Source organism: Medicago sativa, chromosome 4 (genome assembly GCF_051527215.1).
Source record: "Medicago sativa cultivar Bolivia chromosome 4, Bolivia_mono, whole genome shotgun sequence".
Classification (NCBI taxonomy): Eukaryota; Viridiplantae; Streptophyta; class Magnoliopsida; order Fabales; family Fabaceae; genus Medicago; species Medicago sativa.
Genome location: NC_140752.1, coordinates 9,814,205 through 9,841,063, shown reverse-complemented (window position 1 = coordinate 9,841,063; position 26,859 = coordinate 9,814,205). Strand labels below are relative to the sequence as shown.

Genomic DNA, 26,859 nt, shown 5'->3' with positions numbered 1-26,859 from the left:
CGAGAGCATAGAGGGAGAAGTGAGAGAAACACAAGTGCAAATGAGGTTTTAACAGCAGAAAATTGTTTTTATACCTCTTAAGCCTGGGCCCAACGAATTTACTCTTGGCCCAACTCTCTTTCTTTTCCTGTTTTTTTTTCCCTTCTCTACAGTTTTTCTTTTCAAACCTCTCCATTATACTACTGCACCCCCTTTTTCCTTTATTTTCTGTTCCATTCTATTTTTTTATGTCTTTCATGCATTTTTATTTTATTTTTTACATTACATTCTATTGTCTACTATTATCATACGTATATTTAAATTTTGTCATTAAATACATACCTCAATCCAGAGTGCTCTGGTCCATTTTAGTTCTCATGCATTTTTATTTTATTCTCGCATTACATTCTATTATCTACTATTATCATATGCATATTTAAAATTCTGTCATTCAATACACACCTCAATCCAGAGTGCTCTGGTCCTAAATTAACTGTTAATATTATATTATTCTCCAGAACAATCTGGTCCTTGTCAATTAAATTAGTCCAGAGTGCTCTGGTCCTAAATCAACTGTTAATATTATATTTCTGCTCATATAATCGTTCTCCAGAGTATTCTGGTCCGTGTTAAAATAACCTTATATTTCAGCTTAACATTATTTTTCTCATTCTGCTTATATAACTTTCATATCATTATTCAAAAATAACAAAAACATGAAAATAATCAAAATCACAAAATTATTTTCATAACAAACCTTGATCTTAAATCAAGTGATCGTTCATTTTATTTTCTTTCTTAATCAAATTTCAAATCAATCTTAATTCTACTTTGAGTCATTTTTCTTTAATATAAAAAAACACAAACAAATATTCATTTGCCATTTTGGCTTTTCATTTTAAAACCTTTTTCAAAAACTATTAAAAAACACTCAACCAATCAAACGTCAATTTCTACCCCGAACTACGAGGTTTTGATCCCTCACGGGTACGTAGGCAAAGGACATGCGTCCTTCCAAATCAATAAAAATGTAGATAAATTAAGTCTCTATTTTCTTTTATCATTTCAAATTCCATTTTTTTTAAGCAAGCAAGTTTATAGCACAAAAGTTAAATAAAATCAAGAGGTTCTCGTAGAGTACTACGAATATTTAGGGTGCTTAACACCTTCCCTAACTATAACCAACCCCCGAACCCTTAATCCCTAAAAATGTGGTATTTGAACCTTTTTCCACTTTCTTTTGAAAAGAATTAAATGTTCAGTCGTGAAAATCAAAAGAGGGTCGAAAGCCGATTAAAATGGCATTCGACCGTCCGAAAAATGACGCGACAACCATGAGTAACTAAATCTTGTTAGGTTAGGGTTCTAAGATGAACCACTATTTTATTTGTTGGATATTTTAAATAAAAGTTTTTATTCATTTATTTTGGGAATCCTATATAATTTTTACTATCCGTAAAACTTTATTTCTCTTGGGGAATCACCCTGAAATAACGGTACTTAGGGAGGTGACATACCTGATATTGGTGCAAACCTGGCCAAATCAAGAAGTAACTAAGATAACATAAATGGTAATTAGCGAAAACGTTACAACCCGAGATTTAAATTAGTTTAGAAACTTATTCTTCTTAAATTCATGATAAGGTATACGAGATAAGAATTTGTAGAAATATCGTGAGGGAGAGTAGTTAACAAGAAACAAAAAATATAAAATCCCTAAAAAAAAGAGAAATATAGAAAACTGAGTCAAAGGCAAGAATCATATTCATCAAAATGAATTTACAAAATATTAGAAACTTGGAGACAAATAATTAAAGAGATGTATGATGTTTTTTTAGCCCCGAGACATGATGCATCTCTAAAGCCAGTAGAACAAGCAAATTGAGATACATCAAGCTCAGAACAAATAAACAACACACATGATAATCTTTGGAGAAGGGTAAAATGAAATGTGATATATAGTAGTGGGAATAGAAGAAATGAAAACAGAGGTGGGGGGTGTAGTTTTTATTATGGCTGGACAAAATGGGCCGACCCGTCCAAAATCGGCCGGCCCGCAAGGTAAAAAAGGCCAACGGGTGGGTCAAACCGGGTTCGGTGGTTCGGCGGGTTTTTTGATTCGGTTAAGGGTGGGTTAAACCGGTCGGGGGCGGTTTCAAGTTTTAAACCAAGCGGTACCCGCACCCCGCGCCGAGAATGTTGTATGTTTGAAATTTTCAATAATAAATTATTGAATTAATATTAGGCCTGACCACCACTGATTGCTTTTGCAGTTTCAACTTTCAATGGTATACTGAATGCGCATAAATTCTTTTATTATGTTGACTATTAGGCTAATGGGCTACAACTATTTTGTTCTTTACATTGGTTTATTATTTATTAAAAACTTAAATAACATATCTCAATAAGACAAATCAAATTATTTCCATTTATTACTTTCTTTGAAGTCCCAAACAGCAACAACGTTCTTCTTCTTCATGATTTTAAGGTTTTTTCCTTTTCTTTTTCTTTGTTGGAGATCTTTGTTTGAAATATATCTGAGCTATCTTGTTTTTCTTCTCCTCCTCCTCCTTCTTTTTTCTCTTATTTTGTTTACACATGATTCTTCTTTTTTTTGTCATTTCACTTCTCTGGTTCACGCCCTGGTTGTTTGGTTTCAAGATTTTTGCTGGTGTTTGTTCACTTCTGTTTTTTGTTGTTCCCTTCTCTCTTTCTTTTTTAAGTTTTTTTTATCCACAACCGACGATGGCCGACCAACCACCCGCTAAAACCATTGAACCGCCAACTGCAAAAACCGTAGACTCCGACGGACGGGAACAGACAGCAATATTGACACCGACGGTTTGAACGGTTTAGAAGTTTGAGCCCGAAAACCGCCCGAAATCGTCTGCTGTCCAGCCCTAGTTTTTATGATGATGATGATGATGATGAGTAGTAGTAGTGATAGATATTTGACAAGTGTACCAAAAACTATCGAAGTAGTAATAAAGATCGAATCCATGAGGACCGTTGTTAATTTCTACTTAGCAAGTTCGTTAAAATAAAGGATGTTGTAAATTTATAGGGTTGCCCTAGGCGGTTGGATTTGGTTGTATAAAAGTAATACAAAATAAATAAAATGGTTTGATAATTGGATTAAAACAAATGATCTAGTCTTTCGAATCCTCTACTGCTCATTGTGAGTAATTTGGCTCTCTTCTCTCTCAAAGAAATTAACCTAGCTTCACGACAGATTAACTAAGTGGTTTTGATCAATCTCTTGACTCAAAACCCTTTCCTAAGTTGTAAAGAATAAATAAAAAGTGTGTGTGTGCGTGCGCGTGTGTGCGTGCGTGTGTGCGTGTGCGTATGCTTTATTTTTATGCTTTATAGTTTACGTTAATGGTCTTTGTGGTGATCCAACGTCACCACAAAGTGCCTACGTTTTTATTTGCTCCGTTAGTTGTAAATTTAATTTAATGCAAACAACCACAAAGGGTGCTAATACCTTCCCTTTATGTAACTAACCCCTGAACCCTAAATCTTTCAAATATGGGGTAGTTTGAACTTTTTTCCCCTTTTTCTTAAATAAATTAAATGTTCAGTCGTGAAATAATTAGTGAGTCAAAAGCTAATCAAATAGCTTTGATCTCCGAAAAATGACGCGACACCTGCCAATGGGGTTTGTCAAACTCTGAAATGAAACGGTAGCAACGACCGTTGCTACGACACTAAGCTGGCCTCTCATGTTTTCTATTCACTTTTCTTTGTCCGTATAGGCAAACACAGCAAAAACACCCAATATCTTCCTCAAGAATAAACCAAGAATTCCTATTATTTTTTTTTCCAATGTCCACCACCATCCTCCGGCTGACGGATGACATCTCTTATTGTTGGAAAACCGGAACCGCCACCTTCAGGTTGAATTTTTGGGTTTGGCATTTTGGAGAATCAGAGAGAGGTTTGGGAGTGGGAGAGAGAGAGAGGTTTGGGAGCGTGAGTGAGAACGAAAGAGAGGTTAAATCCGAAAGTTTAACTCCAAAATCTTAAAAATGTTGTCAATAATCAATATGAGGAAATGCTTGCTAAAAAATTGAAAGATTAAGAGTTATTATGCGCTTGGATTATTATTAGTACCACGTATTTTCAAGTGCAATATGGTATAGGTCATCACATGGGATAACTAACGAACAAATCTTTTATTTCTTTTATTTAAGAGGATAAAAATGATAATTGAAGACAAAAGCAGCATCACTTTCAACCATAAAATAAATTCAAGTTTAATTTTCATTCGAAAAAGTTCAAATTTTTCTTTCGAAATTAAAAAGTTTGATTTTCATTTTCATACAAAAAATAAAAATTTTGGAAAATATTTTTCGTGGTATAAAAAAACTCCTGAATTTTTTTCCTGAACTTTTTATTTGTTTCAAATTTGTTTTTCAAATTTGTTTTTCTAAATTGTTTTTTTAATTTAAAAATTAAATTACAGAATTTTTAATTTTTTTTTAGAAAATTCGGTTTTTTTGTTGAAAATATAATGTTTTTTACGATTTTTTTATTTTCAAAAATTAATTTTCAAATTTTTTAAATTAATATAACTTCATTGATATTATTTTTTTCATTTTTTATTTAAAAAAAATTGGCAAGATGCCACACGTGTCCTTAGAAAAAAAATAAAAAACAAAATTAATTATACAGCCAGCATGCCACATAATCAGATATGCACAATCAGCGCATCACTCAGCATGCCATGTCAACATTTTGTCCAGTCAGATGGCCTCAGGGTCTAAAACGAAAGAATCTTAAAATACAGAGTTGAAATCTAAACTTTTTTTTTTTACAGGAGGTAAACCGGAACTCGCCTAAATTACAGGGGGTAAAGACATATTAACCCTTTCTGTAATTAATAAAGCATGCATTCACTGAATGTCTGATAGATATCTGGAATGCTTCTCTTGATAATTGATTCAAACAAGTCTTTTTTTTAAGGAATTGATTTAAACAAGTTGTGAATCAATTCACAATATTAAATTAAATAGAGAAATGATAAACAAACACACAATTTTTGACACAAATTAGACACCAATGACAAATTTTTTGCAAATTTGTAAGTTCCAAAACCTCATGGAACCTGTCACGTTCCTTCTTATCTCTCAAACTCACTGTCCCCTCTCTCTCTCTCTCTCTCTCTCTCTCTCTCAAGCTGGTTCTTTCAAAGTCAAATTTCGACGACGGAGAAAGCAACTGAAACGGCGGTGGGGCAACAAGGCAAGGCGGCGATACAAGTGTGTGGTGGTGTATGAGATCTGAGTGAATCTGAGAAGGAGAAGGATGGTGATGGCGGTGGTGCTATGATCGGAGAAGAAGGCTGAGGTGGTGGTGGTGTGTGAGATCCGGTGATGGTGATGTGATTCGAGAAGAAAGTTAAGGTGGTGGTATGTGATCCGAGTGGATCGGAGAAGGAGAGGGATGGTGGTGTTGTTGTGAACATAAAAAAAGCTGTGAGGCTGAACGACAGCGGTCTCCGGTGGTCGGAGAAAGTGAAAGTTGCTGATGGGAGAGTGAGAGAGAAAGAAGTCGTGTGCGAGGGAGGAGAGAGAAAGAGGGGAAAAAATAAAGAGAAAAAAAAGTATCATATACCGTATTTTATACTATACGGTGTCTGTATTGTGTTTGATATTTTGTGTTCAGTTATCAAAACTCAAATAGATATCGCAATGATTAGTTTTTTTTTTTTTGGCAATGTCCCTGCAAATAATATGCGATATTCCTATCGACTGAGTTAAAGCTCACGGGGACGCAATGTTTAGTTTCTTAGCGGGGTTTAAGTTACTTTTTTTTTTAAATCATTCTATATCAACAAAAATAAAAGTTTACTTGTTTATTAAGACTACGATTTTGTCAGTTTTGATAAAAATATTTTGTGGTGTTATCTTGTGGCGTTTGTTGTGATTTTTCTTAGATTTATTTTATGCTATGCACTGATTTATTTTTTTATTTTGACCAATTGTACATGTAGGCGTAGCATATCAAAGATTTTATTTTTTTATAAATTTGCAACTTAAATATTTTTATCTTATTTTTTAAACCCCAAGTTATTTATTCAAGCTCCCACTATAGACGGATGAAACATTCAAATAATATGATTAAAAGGATGAACTATTATTTTAATTGGCTCAAAATACCAAAAATTACATGTTTGGCCCTGCATTCAATCTCAAACTCTCTTGCACATAGAAACAAGTGGTGCCGAACTTAACAGTATCAACCTTTTTGTTTTAAATTATAAAGAGTAAACATGAGTTTTGATTAAAATGATAAGGATAAAAATGGAAGAAAAAGTGATAAGTTATAAGGTCAAATGCTATTTGAATTATCGTCTGAAAAATAAGCTATAAGTTCATAAAATAAGTTATAAGCTTGTTCAAGAGAATCCAAATTCAAACTCTGACCGAAACAATCATTGTTTAGACTTTGGAAAGGATTGGGAAACAATTTGGTGATGAAAATATGAATAGGATTGGGAGACCATGTGGTGATGAAAATGTCTGGCTTTCTTAGCTACCTTTGGTTTATGTCACTCTTGTATGTTATTCTACAACAATAACAAAATATGACGTAACAAAAGTGATTTTAGAGGGTCTCTAAACCGCAAAACATGGATTCATCCAAAGGCAACGCACAGTCCACTTCAGTTGAAATCAGTTTTGAGGAGTCTAAAAAATGTATAATCCTCAAAATTGATTTCATCCGAAGCAGGTAATTATTTGATTGATGCTTTGATGTAACAACTGAATTTTGATTGTTTTGAGTGCACCTTTTGTCCTAATTAAATTGTTCCTGCATTTGAATGTTTTCATTGTTAAATTGGCCTTTGTCTTGGATTTGGTTGCTTTAAATTGCTGAGTTGGTTTCTTTGTGTGTGAAATAAAGAACAAAAAGGTTCCTTTATGTGAGTTTTGTTAAATTGAAGTTGATGATTGACAATACAATTGTTGTTCTATTGACCCTTTCCAATATATACATAAGTTTCACAGTAAACTAATAGAAGATGGAGATCAAATGTTTGGCAATTGTATTTGTATGAATATAAAATGTTTTATAATGAATATAACAGCTGAATTTTGATTGTTTTGAGTGAACCTGCCATTCTAAATTGTTTCCTGCATTTGAACGTTTTCATTGTTAAACAGGAACCTCAGTGTAATCTCATAAGCAGCAAATACAGCACCATTCACAACAAATGCTCTGGCAACCGCAGTTCCTAAACCGCGCCACAACACAGGGTATCCTTCTTCTCTAACGCTTTTCGTGATGCAATCATAGACGCCTTTGTATTTTATAGCAGAAGGCGTTTGAGCTTGTAGTCTCGTCTTCACAACATCAAAAGGGTAGCAACAAACCCAGCTCGCTACCCCCGCTAATCCTCCAGACACCAACATAGTATTCAAACTTTCTTGACCACTTTTTCTACAACCTGGATGCAATTTTTCCCTCATGTATTCATATGTCCAGAAGTAAAAACCATGAGAAGGTATATCCCTCATTATAGTGATGCCAAGTCCTCGATATATGCCGCGCAAACCCTCTTTTCTCCATATGTTTTTAGCTACTTTTACAGGAGTTGTTCCAGATTCTTTTGACTGGTTTGTGTTTTGCAGCTGAAGTCGAATTTTGATCAACTCCACTGGTGAAAGCAATAAACTTTGAAGACCTCCTGTGCCCATTCCACCTAATGCAACACTCTTGTAGGATGGAGGATCTTTAGCAGAATCAGATGGGTCAAATGCCCTTGAGAGAACTGCATATGTTTGAAAAACCACAGCATTCTGCCACCGAAAAACCAAAAAACGATTCATAATGATAGCCAATGAACTTTAGTTTCACTTTAACATCTCATATGAAGGAATAATATGGAGTAAGTAAGAACAAAATAAAACAATGATAGATTCAAAAAATGAAATAGAATTGAGCTATGTGGTTGCAATATCCAAATATTTAGACAATTTTCGTGGTTATATCTTTACACAACAGAACATTGACATCAAATGATTGATTCAAAGACCATTTCTTTGATTGTTGCAATAGCCTTTGAATGCCTTATGGCTATACATAACCCAGTGGCACCCACAAACTTCATATGTAGATAAGTTGATATGTCAATTTTGAACTTTATTATGTAGTTATGTTTGTTCTCAACCATACCCAGAATATACAAAAGCACTGTTCATGTCATTGTATTGGTAGGTGGGTGAACAAAATATATTTTGATGCATCATCTAATTGAATGTACATCCTAGGTAATTATAAATATTCTTTGCTGGCTAGACACAATTTTAATGTCATAATCACAAGTGATCAACATTTTATGAATTTTATGAATGATCTCATCAACATTGAATCACATTCACATCACACAGGCCCATGTAACAGTCGTACAGTTTTTTCTCTCTCTAATCTTACTGTATCCATACCATAGTAGGGGATTCAGATCCACCTCACCTGGCTCATGTGAAAATATTTAATATTGCTTGAGTTGGAAAAAGGTGTCAGCAAGTCACTGATCCTAATCTTAATCTGATCCTAATCCTTTATCTAAACAAATCAAAAGACAAAGCCAATATGAGTTTACACAAATATAAAATTAATAAAAGGAATTAAGCATTCTTATCAATGAGTATATTCCAATTAAAAAAAGCAATAATTAAGAATAATTTATTCCCCAAAATCACAACCGATTCCTATCATATCAGCCACTTTTTTCTTTTCTTCTCATCTTTCTCTCATCAGAGATTCAAAGAACATCAAGAATCCAAAGATGGCAAAGGATGTTTTGTGACATAATCCACACATGCAACATCATGTTGATAAGATACACATAACAAAAACCATATCTAAAAAATTAATATTATCCTATTCACATGAATCCTATACTGCAATTTGTGATGATGATGCATCTAAACTCAAAAGACAACAAGAAAGAGTAAAATGACATAAACCCAATTGATGATTTATGCCGGATCGAAGGATCTTATCAACGTCCATAAATGATAAATCATACCATCGATTAAGTGCTATGAGCGCTATCATATAGTTTTATATCATCTAACATACAAAAAAGAGAAAAAAATTACCTGAAAAGTAACTGATGCTAATGGTGCACCCATGCCACGGTACAAAGAACAAAAACCTTCTTTAGACAACATTTGTCTAAGGATGTTAAAAGCAGAACCATTTTGGCCACCACTTTGTTGTCTGATTCTAAGAGTATCCAAAGGATAACCAGAAATTATACCAGCAGTGCCTCCAAATCCACCAGCCACAAATTCTCTACCTGAACTACTTGCAAGAAACTCTGGCCAGAAATCCATTCTATCCTTACTCTCATTCCTCAAAAAAAATCACCCTTTTGATTTTGTGATTTCCAAACAATGTTATCACTAATAATAATATCTACAAAAGTTGTACCTTTATGGAGATTTCAATAATGGGCACTTTACAAATCTTCCAAATAGAATATATAAAAAATGATTTTCCTTTAATTTTTTTTTTTCTATCTAAAGATTGAAACTATTTCCTTAATTTGACAAACCCAAAACAGAAGACAATTCCTTTACGTTTCTATATACATGAATTCTTCATGTCAAAATAAGGATTTTTTTTTTCTATCTAATGCTTTGGAGTGAAAAAGGAAAGGAAAAAAAATAGTTTGAATCACAATCTCAGCTTTTGGTTATATAAAGGCAACAACAAAAGGCACCGGTGGCTATTTTGTTTGCTATATTTGATGTGTTAAGGAGAAGGGACGGAATTACATGTTGTGAGAGAAAAAACGTATTTACATGCAATGGACAATCTTGGTCGTTAATAACCATCATTGATTTATGGAAAATGTTATCGAGTGCCCCCGAGGCACTGGTTAAGGAAGCTAAAAGAAGAAAGTGAAAGTCAAAAAAGATACTTTTTAATCTTTTAATGCATTGATTACACAGCTTTCAAGGCAAATATTACTATATTTGCTTCCTTAACCAGTGCCCCGGGGCACTGGTTAACAAGACCCTTGATTTATATAATCAATGTTCACCAATGTTTTGCATATAAATGTAGTCAATGATACATAAATGATGGAAATATATCTAGTCATTTGTAGTGAATCTTATATTTAAGGATTTGTGAGTAGTCTTATAACTAGGGATGGAAGGGAAGGAGTATTTATATTGACCTTTCAACAATGACACTAACAAAATTCAAAGTCCAAGTCTTCGGACTCAATTTGTCTTTTTACTAATAGATCAAACTCTTTTAATCTAAAGTGAAAAATTTTCAAATAAAAACAAATAACTCAAAACTTAAAAAAATTAATCAAATTTTGTTGAGTGCAAAGTTTAAACATAAATCAAGGAGGAAATGAGGTCTTTATGTCAAAGTATTACTAATTTGTCATATTATATTTTTAAAATTTAATTTTACGAATATTCAAACAATATAGACCACATACATAACTATTGTAAGCAAAAAACAACTCCCTCCAGTTACTATTATAAACAAAAATCAACTTTTTAGGTTCATTCATTAAATGATGTATTTGATCAATAATATAGACCAAATACACCATTTAATGAATGAACCTAAAAGTTGATTTTTGCTTATAATAGTGACCGGAGACAGTATAATTTTACGAAAGGTTTTTTTAGAGAAATTATATTTGTACAATAATTTTGAAAGAGCTTTTCCACAACTCTCTTATACTCTCATTTTGTTTTGGAAAATGCTAATGAGTATCCAATGAAACTCTTTAAGAACCATAAATGGTAAGTTTTTATGAAAATGTCTGTATTTAATACTCCCTCCGGTCACTATATAAACAAAATATCACTTTTATGATTCATTGAATAGTTGATGTATGTGGTATATATTATAGACCAAATACATCATTTATTCAATGAATCTAAAAAATACATAGTTTTTTTGCTTACAATAGTGATGTATGTGGTCTATATTATAGATCAAATACATCATTCATTCAATGAATCTAAAAAGTACTCCCTCCGGTCCTTTTTATAGGAGAATATTTGGTCAACAAAAGTTAATGTATTTGGTTAAAAATCCAGTCCAGATACATCAATTTTTGTTGATCTAATTTTCTTTTATAAATAGGATCGGAGAGAATAGTTATTTGCTTACAACAATGAGCGGAGGAAGTATATATATTGAAAATTGAAATATTTGATTTTCTACAAATAATTTTTAATTTGAAATACTTAAAGAGTGTGTTGGGATACTTGTAAGCAAGATTATTGGTTTGATTTTCCCCTCTCTGATCTCTCTCCCTATTTCTCTCTATTGATTTTAGCCAAGAAAAAAAGAAAGATTATACTAAAAATGATCACAATAATTATATAAATTTCATTACGCAATATTTTTTAATCTTGAACACTCTTTGAGATTGGACGGTCAATATTAAAAATTGCCTAAAGATTGAGGTATATACAGATAATATGTTCCCAAAGAAAAGGACAATGAATAACCAATCAATTAAATCACGTTACCAATACATGGTGAACATGTGGAATGGGCTCTCAATCATGGTTGTCCCAATGGAGTTTGGTTCCAGCCTAGTGTTCACCAATATTTTGAAATTGCTGTGTTGCATCCAATGAAAATTGGTTTAACCGTTTCATTTTCCCACGTAAACAAGAGACGTGTAACAGTGAGTGTGGGAACTCAGTGCGGTTTGTGATGTAATAATTATTCAAAGAAAATGAAAAAAGAAAGTTTGAGGATTGGAGGAGCATCAGTGTTTTGCAGAAATTTTTGTTTGTTTGTGCATGTTGGTAGATTTTTAACTTGTTTAAGGAAAAAGGTTGAAAGTTACATGTTTGTTGGACAGAGTGACATCATCTCCATCCATGCCAACTAGCAACTACAATTGCAAACTTGTGCCATTAGGACTTGGATCTGGATACAAGATTCAATGAATTTACAATAGGTGCACCAAAATGGTGAGGATATTTTTTTTATTCTTATTAATTTTAGTTCCAAGAAAATTGAAAATAAAATGATATGTTTGAATACATTAATTCGAAAATTTAATTTTTTTTTTTTAAAGAAAGTTGTTTTGTATAGCATAATAATGCCGTTAATACAAACAGGGATATTAAAATAAATGGCGTGACTAGCTAATAATGCGACTTCTTCGATTAGAACAAAAGTTACCTCATTTGTTGTCGTTGATTGAACTCCACTTGAGAGTTTGTAAACCGAGAATGAAAGAGTCGTTTGCACTTTGAAATGATATGACCAAATTCTAAGACATCAGACATGTGAGAATGAAAAGCATCATTAGTTGTTTTGAAATCCACCACAAAGCTGACATTATCCATCTACATGTCACATAACCATTCTAGAGCATAAAACAAACTCAAATCTTCACCTACTGAGACAGACAAGACATAGAGGAGAAAGACTCATAGTTTTGGTCAAAACAAAAAACTCCATCATCATCGACATCTCGCACACATATATCAATACTTGTACGATTCCAAGATTGTGAAAAAGAAGCATCAATGTTGCTTTTAAGTCTACCTTGTAGAGGACGTTGCTATCACACATTATAAGCTGCATATGAAGCGGAGCTCAATGACAAAGAAATCTTTATGTGCGACGAAGTCGGAAGAACTTGTTGATGGTTGTTCGCACTTTGATCGGTATTAGCAGACTGCCAATCTTCTATTAGTTGACGGCTCTATCGACAACGTTGGCACATAGTTCATTATCATTCTTCCAAAGTTTAAGGTTCTGATTCTTCCATATTCTCCAACATGTGGCTCACATACGTTGAACATGTTCCTGATATAAATTTTGCAACAAGGAAACAAGGAAAAGATTGGATCTATAGCCGAGTTTTTGACAAGGAAAACATTATTTACCTCATTTCAAAGGTCAACCATTTGTTACACTTGTACCGCAAAAGAACATTCAAAAATAACATGTGCAACGTCGTCATGATTAGAGTTACAACTGACGCACTTCGATGGACACTGAACCCCTTTGTGCTGAAGACGAACTCGACTCGGCAAACAACTCATACACATCCGCTAAACAAGATTCTTTACCTTTGGGGAAATTTTCAAACGCCGAATACCTTACCAGAAGCTCGGACGCTGTAAGTGAGACATGTCAACTAAATTGTCAACACATGACTTGTACGCACTTCTTCCAGAGTACAAGCCGTTTTTCTTTGCTTTCCAAATCAACTGCTCACTAATAACTTCCTAATTAATTAACGGTGTAGTAAGAATAGTAGACGCTATGTCCGCACTAAACACCTGCCTGACAATATCAATATTCCAACTTTTGGAATTATTATCCATAAAATTATCTACTGTAAAATCATGAACAAAATGTGCACATGTGATATTGTCATCAATGCATTCACCATTCAACAACCAAGGCTCATCAACAATAGGAATAGAGGTACCTAGACCGATACACCACCGTGAATCTGTGATCCACCACGACAATAAACCATGCACGAAGAATACTACGCCAGACATAGCTACGGTTATAGCTCAAGCTGGTCATAAGAGAGCTTTTATAAGGAAAGTATATGGCTTTAAAAATGCAGAAAATAAGAGACTACGACTTTGTTTGAAATGTTCACCCTTGCTTGCCAAGCATTGTCAAATTGAAAGTCGAAAGGTCCTCGAAACCCATATGACCATATATTTTATGCATTGACAACTTTTCCCATGACATCCTTTTTTTTTTTGGCTTTTGACCAATCATTCAAGTTTTCGCAACATTCTTAATAATTATACTATATATTTGCGTCAAAAAAATGGAAAATTCTATGGTGAAGTCATTAGAATGACTTCTCTGGTGAAGTTAACCCTATGACCAATCATTTAATCCATGCCACGTCAGATTATATGGTGTATTGTACATTTGTCCGTAAGGTGTGTTATTATATCTTTACTTATTGCAACTGTGTCCATGATTAAATCAAAATTAAACATTTTTATTATTATTATTTTATTTTGTAGTCGTAAAACTTTTGTATCAAAATTGTTCATCTTCGTCAGTTCATTTCATTCATCTCTGAGCTTTTCATCTCCTTCATGTTTTCATCATCAAAATCGTAACTTTCAAATCACTTTCATCTTCATTAGTTTGAATATGTTCATCTTCATCAATTCCTTTCAATCCAAAATCTTATCATTCTTTCACTCCCTTTCACTCCAAAGGGATTAATATTTTGTATAAGGACTGATTTGTAATAAGGTAAAATTCAGTTTTAGAGTGATCCACCAGCATCACACTAGCTGACTTGACATGACATGACATCAACAGTTATACTATTGGCTAAACAAAATAATTTTTCCAAAAAAATTAGTTTCCTTACTACCCTAGAAGTGCCCCAAAAAAAGACCCTCTTCATATACTTCATTTCTCCAACTAAAACTTTATTCAGATGTGGTTTATCCTCAGGGGCGGACCTGAGCAGGGCAGGGTGTGGCAATAGCCACACCAGCTCAGGCCCAATATTTTTTTTTTATATCACTGCACCCACCAACAGCCCAGCTCATCAGTTTTCTTTTTTTTATTCCTATCAGCTAGCCCACGTTTTCTTCTTCTTTCACATCCTCACAAGCACTTGCACACTTCCTTTAAAGTCTGAATGATTTTTCTTTGAGATGAAGATATCAAATTGATGTCATCACTTGGGATAAATGTATATATATTTTTAATTTCATGGACTAGGATTCTACCTAGTAAGTATTCCATGATTCACATAACAAGTTGCTAGAATCTTATATTTCAAATTATATTCTTAATTAATCTGCTACTTAGAGGTGAGTAACAACATCCACTTGGTTCTTACGGGAATTTTTTTTGCCACACTGATATTGTGAGTCCAGGTCCGCCCCTGTTTATCCTCATCACTCACTGAGAAGTTTGATAGAATAGTACATAGCTTCTACTCCACGTCTAGAAGTATCTTAACAACCAACTCAAAATGGTTTCCCCATTTGTCTATCAAATTTTCTATTCCATGTGCATCCTCGATCATTCTCAATTATTGAAAACTTAAGGTAGCTAAATCCAAAGTCTTCAAACTTCAGCAACCATTCGTTCCTTGAGTTTCAACATATACAGTTTGCACTTGTCTAGCCTGTTATTAGCATTTAATCTCTCGGCATTGACCAGTAACTTCCTTGTCAAAGAACTTGGAACTCTTCAACCAACTAGTTGCTAACTTGCAACTATCAGTGAGAAGCTTCAATGTTTATTCATGCTTCTTTGTGTTTGAGATATATGTGAATAAATCAGAACTCGCGTATATCGAAATAGAATGTTTCAAGTGACTGACACATTGAAAAACCTTAAGGACTGCTGAAACAGAACATAGATCACTGTCTGTATATACCGTGTTCGACATTAGAAAGTGGAAGACTTTGTATTGATATGAGTTTAAGTGAAGCTTGCATGGATAAACATATTCGGTTAATAAGCTCTATTCTTGAACTAGATTTATCTAATGCAGAAATAATAGCTTTTGATTTTTCTAACCTAGTGGTTAACTATCAAGTATCAACACTCAAACTGATCACAGATGAATCATCTCAAATAAATCATACAAAAGATACATTTCCAATAATTTCATCATTTTAAGAAAAGTAAGAACAAAAAAAAACTGGACAAAGGAATTGAATAGTTGGGACATTAAAACCAGTAGGGAGCAGGGACTGCTTATTCGGTTATTCCTACATACATGAAACACAGCTAGAGATTTTAACTATAGCAGCTCTTTTTTTAACCAGTAACAAATACCTTTTAAAAATATAAGATAAGATGTGAAGAAAATGTAACTATCACACAAACATATGTTTCCACAAACAAAATTATGCCGTTGGATATGTGAAGAATTTTGAAGGGTTTTGGTGAAGGAAAATGGTCTTGAAAACAATACTTGAGTTTCCAAAACATATGAGAACAATGCATTGTTGGATTCTACATACTTATGTGACAAGTCCTTTGGAGGTATAAGAACTACATCTCAATTCAAATCTTTCAGACCCTGTATTGACAACTCATTTGTGGTTTCCTCTTAACGATTAACCAATCGCCATATGAGTTATCATCGTTTTTTGCCCCCTGAATCGCGTCATTAATGATGGGAGATTCTCTTCGGTCCTGGTGTGAAAGCTCTCTAGAAACCCTAGGCAACGATGGAACACTTTCAAGGTTATTGGTTGAATTCTTATTAACGTCATACATCGTAACTTTTTTGACTGGAGGCTGATGTTGTAAATCTCTTGATAGATGACCATAACAACCACATGTTGTACAAATCCTACGGATCCCTTCAAATTCAACCTTGTACCAATGACTCCTCGTCCACACCTTGCCCACAGCCGGCTTAGTTAGGTCCACTTCCACACAAACACAAGCATAACTTCATCTATTAACATCCTAAGTATTGGCATCAACCTTGATAGGTCGCCCTACAGCAGAAGCAAAAGCCATCAAGAGACTATCATCATAGTAAAATATATTGAGAGTCATAAAGCGGATCCAAACTTTTCTCTATTTTGGCAGTAAGTGATGTAAATTCTTGTTAGCACTCATTAGCAAAAAGATAATGATCGAACATCATCCAATGGCCTTCTTCATGACTTTCTCGCTATGGGTTGCATGATCAAACTTGACCATATATTAACCAGTACCATTGTCCATGATTTGGAAACTTGCAGAAAGTTTCCATAATTTGTGTAACTTGTCCCTTATAGTATTATATTCCAACTGATTTATCTAAACACTTCACAAATAAGGCATTCTTCCAAGTCTCACGCAAACCGTGCCAAATTGAGTTATCAAACGCAAGGGTTATTATCCACAAACTCAATACAACCAATTTCTCTTTGAAGTGATTTTTCCATTGTCTCGGTGATGGTATCACTGTTTTGTCACTTGTAACTGTGTCTTAAATGAGACCTTTGTTTTGCTCTCATTCTTCTTTTTTGTACTATAGACCCAAAATATTTAAATTGTGTAACTTATGGTATGATATGACCTTCAATTTCACCTATACGCTAGAAAAGCTTCGCTCCTATCTAAAATTGCATTTCATATACTTTGTCTTGATTCTAGTCAAACGAAAACCATGTTTCTAAAGTTTGTCTCGAAGTCTCCAACCTCCCATCCAATTCTTCTTTTAACTTCCTAAGTAGGATTATATATATCTGCAAAAAGCATGCATCTTGGTGCTCGCTCTTGGATGTGTTCTTTGAGCACATCCAAACCCAAGGTGAAAAGATAAGAGCAGCCTTGGTGCTTGCTCTTTGTGTTTGTAACAAAAAGAAAGCAAGGCAAAAATGATAACAGAAAAGAGAATCAAGGAGATATGAGTCGGTAGCGAGGGGAAATAGATAAATTATGTTTGCAATTTTTTTTTAAGAAAATTATTTTTGAAAGTAAAAATATTGATTAAATTAAACTAATAATTATTGTTATAAAAAATTAAAGACCAACAATTAATACATTAACACAATTTTTTTTTTGGTTGTGAATCAAGTACTTTTGTGCGCAATTGTAAAAACTAATTCCAAAAGTCAGTCAAATAGGATAGTAATGAGTGACAAATCTCTCCCTCAAAATATTTAACAATACTGCATTGAAGCTAAATTTAAACTTAAACCTTTGGTTAAATGGCAAAAGAGTCTTTATTATCTTATCCATGTCCTCTTCCATGATTAATGCAATATATTATACCAATACAAAAATAAGGGTCATGTTAACCAGTGCCCCTGGGGCACTGGTTAAGGAAGCCAAAAGAGGAAATTTTAAATAAAAAACATATTTTTTCAGCTTTTAATGCACTGATTACACATCTCTCAATGCAAATCCTACTATATTTGACCCTTAACCAGTGCCCCGGGGGCACCGGTTAACATTTCTCTAAAAATAAATAATTATTAAAATTTACTTATGTTGTTTGATTTGATTTACTATTTTAGTTTCGAAAAACTAATTCGAAATGATGTGACTTATTTCACAAAATGACATTCAAATGCATTCAATAAGATCTAGTTTTTTATTTTTTAGATCAATTTACAAATTTATTTTGGATCAATTCATGTTTGAACATGTACTAGTTTCTCGTGTAAATGTCTTCAGAATAATGATATTTGAACAACCATTTAGGACAACTTTTGTGACAACTTCTTTTTTCTCACTTTTCATTGGTCAAAAACAATGGAGAGAGAAAAATGAAGATAGAGAATTAAAACATAATGTGGGCCTGTTTGGTTTGGCTTCTGAGAAGCAATTCTAGCCCAAAATCAATTCTCTACAGTGCCAAAAGCAATTCTAGCCAAAAACAACGTGTTTGGTTCAGCTTTTCAGAATTGCTTTTGTCCTCCAAAAGCAATTCTCCATGAAGCTACAAATCCTAGCTTCTAGCTTTTCTAGAATCAATTCTCCTTGAACAACGTGTATAGGTTTGTATATTTTATTATTACAACACGTTATTTTACTTTATTGCCCTTTATCAATTCTCATTCTTTATCAATTCTCCTTTAGCTATGTCTATTTTAGTAATTATACATTCAAAAGCAATTCTACATAATTGCATCCAAACATAAATCATTTTGTTTAATCAATTCTACATAATTGTATCCAAACATAAATCAATTCTCTCAGAATCAATTCTGTCAGAATCAATTCTATCAGAATCAATTCTCTCAGAATCAATTATATTCAAAGCTGAACCAAACGGGCACTGAGTATGAAAGATAAAGTTGTTAAAAAGTTATTATAAAGTGGTTGTACAAATATCATGTCTTTATGTTAAAGCCAAGAGAAATAATACTTGTACAATCATCACAACTTTTGTTATAATTATCTTTCTCATATTCAAATTATCTTTTTATTTTATCTCTATTTATTTGGTTTTTATGTAAATGTAAAAAAAAAAAAAAAAAGAGGATAAATTATGAAAAATATTTTAACAATTTAAGTTAATTTAATTTAATATTAAAATGGGGCAGGGGAAGTACAGCATAAGAAAAGGGGAACGAAAGGTAGGGATTAAGATTAGGTGTGGCTACGCCGCTGGGAGAAGAGAATTGTGAGCAAAACCGCCATGGCTTTCTTCACCCTAAACCCCACTCTCACTCCTCTTTCTTCTTCTTCTTGCTCTTCTCTTAAGCCTAATAATCTTCCCTCTTCTTCTTCCAATTCCTTTTCTTGTAACTGTCGATTACCCTTTATACTCTCTTTTCCTCCACTTCGTCGTTCTTCGAAGCACGTCGTTCGTATGGCTCCTGATGAAGAGAAGTTGACTCGTCGTTCTCCTCTCGATTTCCCAATCGTAAGCTTTTCAATTTCAATTCAATTCTATTGTTTGGTGATTTTTATGTGAATAGGGATGTGATGGGGTTGGTGAAGTTTTGAATTGTTAATTTGTAATTATTGTTTAATTGATTTGATGTGTGCATCTTTTAATTGATATTTAGAATCAAACTTAAGCCGCCTTAGATGCAATTCTTGTTTTCATGATGATGAACTTTGTTATGTTTTAGAATAAATTTTGTGATGAGTTTTTGTGTTTGCAGTTAAGAATTAAGATATGTGAAAGTTATAATTTAAAAAATAAATAAATAAATTAGTTTTTGTGTTTTGTTGAGTTGAAGAAATCTCTTCTTTGATGAGTGCTTTTGTTTCCTTTATGCATGATTGAAGCATATGATGAATATGTTTTCATAGCAAGAAAGTATGTTGAGTGATTCTGGTTTGATGTGTATAGAAGAGAATTTTGTGTTTGATAGGATAGTTAGCAACCCTGCTACTTTAGGTTTTGAGCGGGAGTTAGGGAAGGGTTTTTTTTGGGGGGAAAAAGGAGGCGGAACCGAGGAAGGGAGTATAGACTTACACAATGTTCAAATGTAAACAATTTCTCAATTTGGGGTTACTTAAAAGATAGAGTAAATCAGAGTTTTGTAGGGTTTTTCACATTTCTCCAAATCGTTTCGTTAACAAGGGAGGATATACCAACCCTTTTCTTTTTCTCTGTTGCCCTCTTAAAACGCTTTCCTGAGTTTGGAGGAAAAGAATGGAAAGGGTTTAGAAAGGATGGGAAAGGGAAATAGAATATAGATTATACAACCCACCTTGTTTGCAAGTTAAACATCCTTCATTTGGGAGAAATTCAAAAAACCAGTAAAAGAGGATTGTGGGTTTTTGTTAAAAAACTCCCATAAACTCTTCATTTTAAAAACCACTCCAACAACAAGAAAAGCTAGCCATAGCCCATAAGCCTGTCTATTCCGTCCCAAACATACCCTTCGTTTCATTATGAATGCAATCCGGCGGCTCTGATAGTAATAACCGGATTTGGGTTAGGATAATTTGAGATTTTTTGTTTGTTTGTATATTTTAGAGATTTGTTTTGGTGAGTTAATCTATTTTGATAGTAGTTTATAAGATTTCCTTGTGCATAATCAATGCAAAAGATGAATTCACTCTTCTCATTCTGGCCCGATGGTCTGTACAATTAACCACGCTACTCTTTCTGAGATTTTGTCCACAATCTTGTTGCTGACTGTAATATTCAAATTGGGTTTGGGTGATGTTAGGTTTTATGAGACTTTGAATTCTTTTTCTTGTTTTAATTCAAATACTCCAGCTGATAGATTTTTTAATATATATACTGACAGGAGTGGGAAAGGCCTAAGCCAGGACGAAGACCAGATATATTCCCTCAATTTAGTCCGATGAAGACACCTTTGCCACCTCCAATGCCTGAAGATCCTCCAGAAGAGGATGAAGAAGAGGAAGAAAAAAGAGAGGGAGAGGAAGAAGAAGATCCTGATAAGGAGGATCCAGATAAACCAGAGCAATAGTTTAGTAAATGACTTGTCTTGAATTTTGCAGTTATCTTGATATGTCACTAGGGTAGTCTCTTTCCTGAACTTATTGTAATGTAATGTAAGAGCTTTATATGAATCAGAAGTGAAGTTTGAGCTTTCTTCAATTTTTCTACGCGAACTTGCATTGTATACCATGAGGTTAATTTACCCCAGAAAATTGACAATTTGTTGATGTATTACTGACATTTTGGTTGGGGTAGGATACCAAAGTATATTTTCCTCACTAGGTCGATTTTTCACAAGAATTCTATCAGTTTGCTGGACCTATATTTATGGTTTTAATACTGAATTTTCCGAGAGATGGACCTTCAGCTTTGAAGGGGGGTTTAATCCTTTGCCACAAAGGGCAGTGTAGTGGTAAATTATATCAATCTCCGTTTGTTAATTGATTAAATTAGTTCGTGGTTAATTACTTGACCCTGTATTCAAGACGTAAGAAGAGATGAAAGAAATAGCTTGGAGATGAAAAAACTTTGAAATGAAACATGATAAAACTAGGTTTTCTAATTGGGCTAAAGATTTGTGTTGATCGTTGAACTTCATCATTGTGCTTTAGCTCCTTTGGTTGGCTGGGGTAAATTGCAGTGGCTAGAGGACTTAAAAAGGCACTTGATATAATTAAGACAGTGTATAGGTATGAGAAGTGTAGGTTAACAGAACAATAGTTACACCTGATTTATTACACTGTCTTTGTATCCGTATCTTATCGTAGAATAAAGGACCAAAAACCTCATTATCTACCCAAGGTCCCTCTTAGGGACAAGCTTTGATGCTTAATTCAGTGTATAGGTATAAGAAAAGCATGCAGAACAATGTTCACACCTGCTTCATTATACTGTCTTTCTTTTATATCGCAGAATGAGGACCAAATCCAAGTTGTTGTGATCTACACAAGGTCCTCTTAGAGACAAGCTTGTCACAACATAAACCTAGGACATAAGGATCCTCGGACAATCTCCTCGACAGGGCACTACCACAAATCACCGGGAACATTTTTGATTTATCGTACGATTCACCAACATGTTTGCCTTCTGAGGATCTTCATGATGGAGATTCCTCTCTTGTCTATGGGCTGATTTTGAGAGAGCCAATATAGTTGACTCGTTGTCATGTACATCCACATACTATTGTCTTGAAATCCATGTAATTAGTTGAAAATTTAAAATCTTCGTCTTGGTGTCAAATGGCATAAGTCTGAATGAATAAGAATCTTACTTTCTATGTTATAGCCTCACTTTTCAATAATTTTTTTTATTAACTTTCACGTAAGAGTACCACATATGTTTGGCCGACCCTGACAGGGTGGGCATTGGGTTGCACAAAAATGACTGCCGTGGTTGGATCTCTCCGTTCATTCTCCCCATTTGTTCTCGCTATTATTATAGTTTTTAAACATTCTAGGGTGTATAAAAAAGATTTGGATTCATTGAATGTCACATTTTTGCATTTATATTTCTAAAGTTATAGTAGTTGAGTTGAGCTAATGGACATAACCAAAAATAGAGAGGATCTTAAGCCGACCATCAAAGGAGAAAAGATCTCTATTTCTTATTTCTCAAAAGAAATGGAAAGGTCTATTTAAAGAGAGATAAGTACACACAAAGAAGTTTGATTTTTCTTATTTCCATTTTTTTTTTAATAAAAAAAACTAAAGATGGTGAACCCATTTTTAATGTTGTTTCTATATATCTCCAAATGGATCCTTCCATTTCTTTCGAGAAATGAGAGGGTCTCAACTCGGCCATCACGACGACTTTCCCTTGAAGCGACGGTTGTTGTTGTGGATCCATCTCTAATCCATCTTTGCCAATTTGTTGCGCCATCTTTCCATACCCTATGTTTCAGATCTTCCCTCAATACCAACAGACAATAAACTTTGACACTAATGATGTATAGTGAGAGATCACCAGTTTCACAGTTTGTTAATAATATGACAACAGTTTGCTGTGATGGTAGTTTCAAAATCGGTTATACTTTAAATGGTTAACCAAACAAAAACATAAAGTTCAATTAACTTCTTTAGAGGTTTAGTTTTAAAAATTGTGCTAGTTAGAAAATCAATCATGATGCGATTTCAAACAGAAGTTATAAATGATGCGATTTCAAACAAAAGTTATAAATGAAACACATGACACAACTGTATTTTACTACTCTACTTGATCATTTTTATTTTAAAAAACCAGAAAACCAATATCAACCTTTTTATGACGGGTATACATAAGATCATCCATTTTTAAGCAACATAGAGAACGTGTAGATTTTAGTTGATTATAGTGTATCCATATGATTAATGAAACTGCAGTAACTCTTGAAAATTGGCAAATATTTGTCATGATTAGATGAAGAACATGAGAATAATATTAGTAAGTAATTAAAAACCAGCTACAGTGTAGGCCAACGAAGCACATTCAATACTTGTTTGTATTCGCCGTGAGTTTGACATAATCACAACAAGCCCCTGAAATTTTGTAAAAACTACACGCAAGAGCTAATGCCAAAAATGGCATTGACCCGAATCAAGAATCTCATCTCTCGCAAGGTAAGCTGTTACCATAAGGTGAGAACATCAAGAATCTCATCCCTCACAAGGTAAGCTGTTACCATAAGGTGAGAACATAATAGAATTTGATAACTGAAAATTTGCATTGCAACGCATTATTACCAAGAGAAGTCTATGCCAAAACCACAACACTAAACAGATGTATTTATCATCAAAAGCCCAAAGGGAGAGACACAATGAAGCTACAAACAAGTACTTATTGCTTTTACATCATTACGATAAGCTTTGGTTCAGTACTAATATCAGCAATTAAAAGGCCACACAATAAGAGATGTTATCATGGTCATAATCGTAATTACAGAGCTCAATAATGAAAGTATGAAATCATGACAGAGAGCCCTTCTATTTCTTTCCACTTTTCTTGAGTCCAGATCCTCCAAAAGATCCCTTCTGTGAGGCCTTAGCCTTCAGCTCCTTTAGCGCCTGTTCAACCAATGCAACAGAATCAGGTAAAAATAAGATCATTGTAACAGGTTCAACCAATGCAACAGAATCAGGTAAAAATAAGATCATTGTAACAGAAAAATTGAACGTAATAGATAAAAAGCTATAAACTCACCTTCTCCTCATCCTTTTTCTTCTGGATGTTAGCCATGTCAACCTACAAAATACAGATACAATTATATCACAAGGCCATTTACAAGATCCTCAAGTAAAAGGCAACAAAAATGAAATCAAATACCAATTATGGTTGAAACAAAAATTTCACAACAATTAACAGCTGAAATCTAAATAAAACACTAACAAAGAAAACATAAATGATGGAATAGGTTTTACAATGGTCCCTGCCATCTTCATATCCAATAAGGGTCCCAAACCTTACCAAATAAATGACCGTCTACCTCTCCCCACACCAAAGGGCCAATATGACTTGTGGCCACATATTTACCTTGCAAAACCACTCTTAACACAATTTTCGACATCCCTCAAGTCCTCGTTATCCTGCTGCCCCTCCCATTCTAGGTATGGTAAATGAAATTTCATTGATATTCACACTGAATTTAGCAATCAAAAGGATTGAATGGTTCACAAAACAGAAACTAAATGCATTCCCTCATGAGTCATGACTTTAATAAATTACACCTCCCTACATGACATGATTAACTCCATATAAGCTCTAAACATTCATCGCCTATGTATAATTGTAAAACTGAATATGCTATTGTCTGTCAACAATATCTGCAAATACTCCGCTTATCCTTTCTAATCAGACGGACCTATTAATTTTGGGGTCACTAATATAAAAAGTATCCTAATCCTACAAAGTAGTTGTCGAATTCTGTTTGTTTCAACAAAATACAACAGAGAAATCATTGAATTCAATCTATGACAACATGGAAATTAAATTTAATAAAACCCAAAATTAAAAATGTATTAATTTTAAAGGAATTAGAGTTCTATAACAAAAAACACCCAATAAAACAACCAAGCTCAATCAAAACCGCACCATACTTGAAAACTTCAATTGTTTCACCAACACAATTCAAATATACAATAAAAAACCAATATAATATCCACACAAAAAAAATTAAAATACCTCATCGTAATCCTTCTTATCAGACTTTGGCTTCTTCAAAGGCTTAGCTTTTCCACCTAAAATCACAAAAAGCAAACCAAAAAAAAATCAAAAAAATTAAATCTTTAACAATCATGAACAGATCTATATTTTAGGGTTCTTCATGTTATAAATCGATAAATTAATTAAAATTAAAGAGATTGATGATCAATAGAATCACGTGAATCAACAGAGTTATAGAAGATTGAAGGCTACCTTGCTTGGTCGACATGGTTTTGGGTGAAGAGTTAGGGTTTGGGTCTGAATACGAAAACGACGAAAAAGCAGCTCGAAAACAAAAAGACCTTACCCTCACTAAATTATTTTCAAGGGTATTCGATTCTATTTATATAGCTAGACGACGAATTACAACCACCGTTTTCTATAAGCAACCTATATTTTAAGTCTTTTTTTTTTTTTATTTATTTATTTTAGAAAAAGAGAGATAGGGAAATAGACTATTTTGTCCTTCAATTTGTGATTATCTATCAATTTCATCCTTTAATTTTTCAAAATAGTTAGTTGATCCTCACTCAAATTGGTTCACTTTTATCAAATGATTCATATACCATCCGGTTTAAACATTAGATACATATACATCGTTAAATATTGATATGTTCGTCCACGTCATTTGTCACATATAAAAGAACAAATTTGTCTATAAAATTTATAACGATTTGATAGTGAAATTTGACATTAGGAAATTTATAAAAAAAAAATTGTAACTTTATGAAAAACCTAAAATTTCATGAAAAATCATCTTTATTTTCTCTCTCGTTAATCAATCTAACCATAAACTCTAACAACATGAAACCCCTACATAATAAGATCAAATCTTCATCGTTCGAGCAAGGGAGGAAATTAGATTTGAAAATGTTGTATTCATTTGGAAAGTTTTCTTGATTTTGTTATCTTTTTTAGATTTGTGGTTAGGTTGTATTCATTTTGGAGTTCATTTTCTTGTCACTTAGTTGTATTGCATTCAATCGCTCATTTTGTTAACAATAACAACTATTGAACTTCAAATTTCTAAGTGTCACATTTCTAAATGACTCACAAGTGTTCATAGATGTTGTTTGTGCTAGCAATGAAGGTGCATAAGAGTTCAATGTCATTGTTAACAATATTAGACGTATTTTAGTTTCGAATTGTAACTTTGAGGTTAAGTTTGTTTCGAGGCAGAGAGAGACTTGAGTTAGGCTTGGTGTGGCAAGTGTCACACCAGCCTAGACCCAATTTTTAATTTTTTTTTTGTTTTGATACATAACAACCCACTACACGCTTTCCTTTCCTTTCCTTCTATTTTTCTTCCCTCTCCTATCTCAGTACACACACACACACAACACAAACTGAAATCCCAAAGCCACAATTCCACAAACTATGCACCACCGGTCACCAGCCCACCACCAACGACAACGACACCCACCAACTGCAGAACAGAACCAGCACGTCACCACAACACCAACATCTCTATTGTAGGTCATCTCTTTTTTTCCTTCTTTTCTATAAACTGACAATTTTGGCTCAATTTTGATTACTATATTGAAATTGAAATTGATTTTAGCTTTTAAGTTTTGGCTACAATATCATTAGATTTTGGAATTTTGTTTTGTTACAACTAATTTGTGTTACCACTATTTTCATGTCTCTACTCCAAAATATGTTATTATTGCTCTGTGTTTTGTATTTGTGTAGGATGGTTTCCGATGGAGTGATCATCCATGTCCTCACCTTGCATTTTTTTGTTTATGTTTATAAGTTGCACGGTTTGTAATAAATTTTGAGTGCATTTCAGTTTTCTTCCAAACAACATTTAGTCTTCCAAATATTGAATAATCAAATTCTTTCCAAAA

The 26,859-nt window shown here is 33.5% G+C and overlaps 2 protein-coding genes and 2 long non-coding RNA genes across 4 annotated transcripts; 2 read left to right on the top strand and 2 right to left on the bottom strand.

Annotated features, from left to right (window-relative positions):
• Window positions 1–6,938: 6,938 nt before the first annotated feature.
• Window positions 6,939–9,817, bottom strand: LOC146926146 (mitochondrial arginine transporter BAC2-like). The gene is made up of 2 exons (XM_085758533.1): window positions 9,093–9,817; window positions 6,939–7,787 (listed from the first exon to the last, which is right to left on the bottom strand). Exons 1-2 carry the CDS (start codon window positions 9,327–9,329, stop codon window positions 7,110–7,112), a joined length of 915 nt encoding a protein of 304 aa, XP_085614659.1. The 5' UTR covers window positions 9,330–9,817; the 3' UTR covers window positions 6,939–7,109.
• Window positions 9,818–19,024: 9,207 nt separating this feature from the next.
• Window positions 19,025–20,995, top strand: LOC146926145 (uncharacterized). Its single transcript, XM_085758526.1, has 2 exons — window positions 19,025–19,333; window positions 20,679–20,995. Exons 1-2 carry the CDS (start codon window positions 19,106–19,108, stop codon window positions 20,862–20,864), a joined length of 414 nt encoding a protein of 137 aa, XP_085614652.1. The 5' UTR covers window positions 19,025–19,105; the 3' UTR covers window positions 20,865–20,995.
• Window positions 20,996–24,986: 3,991 nt separating this feature from the next.
• Window positions 24,987–25,323, bottom strand: LOC146926144 (uncharacterized). The gene is made up of 2 exons (XR_015034037.1): window positions 25,223–25,323; window positions 24,987–25,044 (listed from the first exon to the last, which is right to left on the bottom strand). It is a non-coding gene; the product is annotated as an uncharacterized LOC146926144 (long non-coding RNA).
• A 1,010-nt stretch (window positions 25,324–26,333) lies between these two features.
• LOC146926143 (uncharacterized) lies at window positions 26,334–26,859 on the top strand. Its single transcript, XR_015034036.1, has 2 exons — window positions 26,334–26,481; window positions 26,702–26,859. It is a non-coding gene; the product is annotated as an uncharacterized LOC146926143 (long non-coding RNA).